This window comes from Acanthisitta chloris, unplaced genomic scaffold (genome assembly GCF_000695815.1).
Source record: "Acanthisitta chloris isolate BGI_N310 unplaced genomic scaffold, ASM69581v1 scaffold33374, whole genome shotgun sequence".
In the NCBI taxonomy this organism is placed as follows: Eukaryota; Metazoa; Chordata; class Aves; order Passeriformes; family Acanthisittidae; genus Acanthisitta; species Acanthisitta chloris.
Window position 1 is genome coordinate 1 of NW_008670392.1, and position 4511 is coordinate 4511.

Consider the following 4511-nt stretch of genomic DNA (forward strand, 5'->3'; position numbering starts at 1 on the left):
GAGCGGGAAGGAGAGTTCGTTCAAAAGGAGGGAGGGGACGGGGGGAGAGCCTGGGGAGAGTCTGTGAGGGAATCCGAGGGAATCGGGGGAATTGAGGAGAGAGCCCGGAGGGGACAGCGGCGGAGCTGAGGAGGAGGTGTCTGTGTCCCATCCCGCCAGTCCTCTGCCTGGGACAGACCCCTGGCAGGGCACCCTCGCCCTCCAGCTGCCTACGAGCCGAACCCAGGCACAGTCCCTTGGCGAGGAGAAAGTCTCAAACATAGAAACAACCACACGTGTATTGAGCAATCAGTCTCTGGGAGGGGACAAGGGGCGAACAGGACGAGCAGGGGTCGCTGCTCGCCTGGGCTGTGTGCCCGAGGCGCCAGGCAGCCCGTGGTCACACAGCCCTGATTCCCACAGTTAACTTCCTTGGCTTCTGCGTTTCTCCAGGTCAGCCAGTGAGTCCACGATCTCTGCAAAACACAAGGACGGCATTAATCAAAACAGAGTATTTGTTGTAGGCTTGTTTGGGTTTGTTTAACAGCTGAGAAGCTTTCCCAGCTGATAACAACCGCTGGGCCAGCTGTCCTCGGGCCAATGCAAGTGGGAGCTGTTAGCAGGGGACACACGGGGGAGTAGAGCCCAAACAGAACCAGCCATGTGTATGGAAAAATGCTTGGGAACAGCTGCAAGAAGCTTTCCTTCCAGCTCAGCACCACACAGTCGTGGCTGAGTGCTGGATTAGAGTAATAAAGACATGATGTGTCCTCAGTGTGGCTCTGCTAACCTCTCTGATGATTTTGTGGTGTTTTCACTTTGGCTGAGGTGATTCTCTGCAGTAGGGTCTGCTAAGGGAGGTGCTGTTGGGAGATGGGGGCACAGAGTGTGGCACACAGTGGTTTCTTATGCACATTTTCCACATCTATTGTATGGGATGGAGTGGGTGGGATTGAAAGATTTCTCCCCTTAGAGAGATGAACTGAGGGAAGGGTATGACCTCTGTGACTTGAAGCACACTAGAAAGGTTACTCTATCTTGATGTTTCTGTTAAATCTGATGAAGATCAGTTAGCCATCTGATCAGATCCAGATCAACTTCAGAGACAGTGAAATCTTTCCCATTGGGACTGCAAAAGCCCAAGGCAAGAAATGTTCCTGCACAATGCTGTGGCTGTTCCTCCAGCTTATGGGATCTGCAGGACCTGAGTGGGGATTCACCCACACACCCCTGCTCCCAGTTCAGTGCCTGTCAGAGAGAAAAAGCTATTCTGTGATGCCAAATGAACAGCCTGGTGATTATTGTCATGGCATGGGTAAATGTTCACAGTATGAGGTCTGGTACTGGGAAACTTGTTAGCATAAGAAGGAAGGTTGAGGGGGAATCCCAAAACACAGATCCAGGCAAATTCATATGGGAAGTAAGTGGCAAACTGACTGCTGAAGCAGCAGGTTGAGGGATGTGAAGGGCCTGTGGAGCTGATGCCTGGGACACTTACCCTCGGCTGAAGGGCGTTGGGAAGGGTTGAAGGCTCGGCACTGTTCAATGACTTTCCGCAGGTCCTCAGGGCAATCTTCCCCAACAGGGTCCCAGTAATGGTGGTTGCAGATTTTCTCTACAATCTCCTCAGGAGTGCAGCCTAGACAATGTGTGCAAACAGGAGTGTCAGAACAGAGCTCTGCTGCCACAGGAGGGTGCTGGGGAGGAAACCCAGTGCAAAGCCATTTCAAGAGCCTTCCTGCAGCCTGTGGTATGGAGAAACCAGCAGGGAAGCAACCCATAATCCACCTGCGATGAACCCCACCGTATTTGGCGTGACACCGTTGGGCTCCAGTGGAGCAGGGAGATGTTTTTATGCTTAAATGCACAGGAACATCAAATAGAAACAGAAATTATTTGCATGTTTGCAGTTTAAGCATGTTGCTTTACTACAAGCTGTATCATATTGGAGTTCCAGGAGAAGCTATGAAGCTGCTGTGCAAAGCCAGGCACCCCAGGCACTGCCACTGGGACTTGTACGCTGTGGGATGCTCAGGGAAGGAGCTGGGAACGTTGAATGCCAGACAGGAACGGCACTGTGCCATGTGGCTTTTGCACAGGGAACCAGATACTTCTGCCTCACCTTCAAATGGGATTTTGGAGGTCGCAATCTCTGCCAGCACGATGCCAAAGCTGGAAGGAGACAAGCAAGAGTCTTAGCATTTATTCCACCATGTATTCCTCCCTTCTAAAGGAGAGGACTGTTGGGCTATGCCAACTGGAAACACCTGCTTATGTTTCCGATTAAACCTGGCTTCCTTCCACAGCTCAACACCTACTCTGCCAGATATCTGCCTGCTTGCAGGCATCTCACCCAGGAGGGACAGACACACCTGTATATTTCACAGGGCCTCTTGTAGGGGTAATTGATGTCTTTCAGGTTCTCAGGAGCAATGTAAGACAACATAGAGACTTGTTTCCAGTTCTTCTTGGCTTTCCGCTTGATGGATGACTCTGTTTCACACAGCTCAAATCCTGACAGCTGATTGAGAGAATGAGAGAGAGAAAGGGTGAAGTGGTAGAAACCTGTGGCACAGCTGGGGACTGCCTTGAGATGGAGAAAACAGAGTGAGATGCCCCGGGCTGCAAAGGCTGGCATGCAGCCATGTGTGCTGCCTGGCACGTGTCTCTTCCTGCAAGCAAATCCAGAGGTGGAGGCAGGTGAATTGCTCCAGCTTCAGCTCATCCCAGGGTGGATGGCTCAAGAGCATTTACTTTGCTGATGATAAAACCGAGTTAGGGAGGTGTAAGTGCCTAAGGTGACAAGGAAAATGGCTCTACCCCAAGTTTTATTCTGGACCATCACAATTCCCTGCAGTGTTGGTGGAGGGAGACACCCACGAAACCATCCACAACTCCCAAAACTTTCTCCAAATGTGGTGCTTACCTTCACACAGTAATCCCCAGCCACCAGGAACTTGTTACTGCAGATGCAGCCGTGGAGTCGGGACTTCTCTCCTGTTTGGTGCAGCCTGCAGATGGACAGAACCAAGAGCAACACATGCTGGTGATGGACCCATCCCCACCTTGACACTCCCTCCTGTGGAGGGAATGACTGACATGGATCCAGAGAAACCAGCAGCTCTCTGTCTGTCTTGGTGGACCGTCCCTGCCAAACCAACCTTTCTAGCAGGTGTTGAAAGAGCCACTGTGAGCAAAATAACAAGTCTTGTGGATAAGCAGGACCCATAAGGAGAACTGGCAATGCTGTAGGATGCTTCCAAAGCTGCCCTATGGATGTGGAGAAGGGGATTTCCCCCTTCCAGGCCTTTGCAGGGGCCACTGACCAGGGTAGATGGGCATTACTGCATCCAAATCCACTGCCTACCTCTTCACCAGCCTCCCATCCCAGTGTCCCAAGGTGGTGTCACTGGGAGACGGTGTGTAACAGGATACCACTGCTTACTGTGATATACCAGGAAGCTGAACACAGCTTGTGGATCATCAGGTGGACTTACTCACTGATTTATAAAGGAGCTCACCTGTAAAGGCCTCTGGCAGCTCCCAGGGCCATCCTAATGCGAATATCCCAGGAAAGATGCTGTTGCTTGTTCAGCACATCCCGCAGTGTCCCGTGCTTACAGTACTCCATGACGATGGAGAAGCAGGGGCTCCCATCTACAACGCAAAAGCATCCTGCCTTGTGCCACCTCTTGGGAGAGGACCACAACAAACTCTGCCACCAGCCAACTCTGGGGACAGGCAGGGGAGGAAAGGATGACATTAATGTAACACCCCCTACCGTTCTCCTCAATACAGATCCCATACATGCGCAGGATGTTTGGAGACTCAAACTTCTTCAGGGTCTGAATCTCCTTCTCAAAGATGTCTCTCACCTTCCTGTGGCAAAGGACAGCAGGGTGAGATCCCTGGAACAAGGCATGATATGGTTCTGTGCCACCCTGCCAGGTGGCACACTCAGTCCCATCCAGAACAGCTCACACTGGGTCAGTGGTCAGTGGCCTCTTGAAGGTTTTGATAGCGACAGGGTACTTAAGGTACTCGCCCTCGTAGAGGTCATAGCTCTCAGTGTCCTGCAGGTGCCTGTAGAAGGTGAGCTGGTCCCTCTTTATCTCAGTGATATCTTCTCTTTTACCAACGTTGACCTTCTTCAAGCCTGTTCCCACCATGCACCAGGAGGGAATGAGGGACATGTTAGGGAGGGCTTGGGTGGAAAGGATACAGTGCACAGGGTGCAAGTAGTGCAACACTGACTTACGCTCCATCTCGCGCACAATTTTGTTCAGTTCACTTTGCATCCAGTCTACCCTGCTCTCCATACACTGCCTGTCAATGTAGATCTTCCTGGTCATGTCTTCGTGCTCCTCAGTACCTGTGAGGAGAAACATGCAGAGGCTGGGCCACTGGATGAATAAGCAGAACTGATGCAGTTAGTTTTTCTCATGGTTTAAATGTCCCTTTGGCTCTCCATGGCCATCAAGCCAAATCTGGGCAGCAGCAGAAGAGAGCTGCCAACCACCAGCCTCAGGGAA

General features: G+C 51.7%; 1 protein-coding gene across 1 annotated transcript in view; it reads right to left on the bottom strand.

Moving 5' to 3' along the window:
- Positions 1–402: 402 nt before the first annotated feature.
- Positions 403–4511, bottom strand: part of MLKL (mixed lineage kinase domain-like) — a 4585-nt gene continuing 476 nt past the window's right edge. The window contains exons 2-10 of the mRNA XM_009073665.1: positions 4238–4354; positions 3961–4135; positions 3761–3858; positions 3501–3636; positions 2906–2990; positions 2352–2500; positions 2102–2151; positions 1478–1618; positions 403–455 (exon numbers count right to left, since the gene is read on the bottom strand). Of these exons, the coding sequence (XP_009071913.1) occupies positions 403–455; positions 1478–1618; positions 2102–2151; positions 2352–2500; positions 2906–2990; positions 3501–3636; positions 3761–3858; positions 3961–4135; positions 4238–4354 (1004 nt within the window). The remainder of the gene's footprint in view (positions 456–1477; positions 1619–2101; positions 2152–2351; positions 2501–2905; positions 2991–3500; positions 3637–3760; positions 3859–3960; positions 4136–4237; positions 4355–4511) is intronic.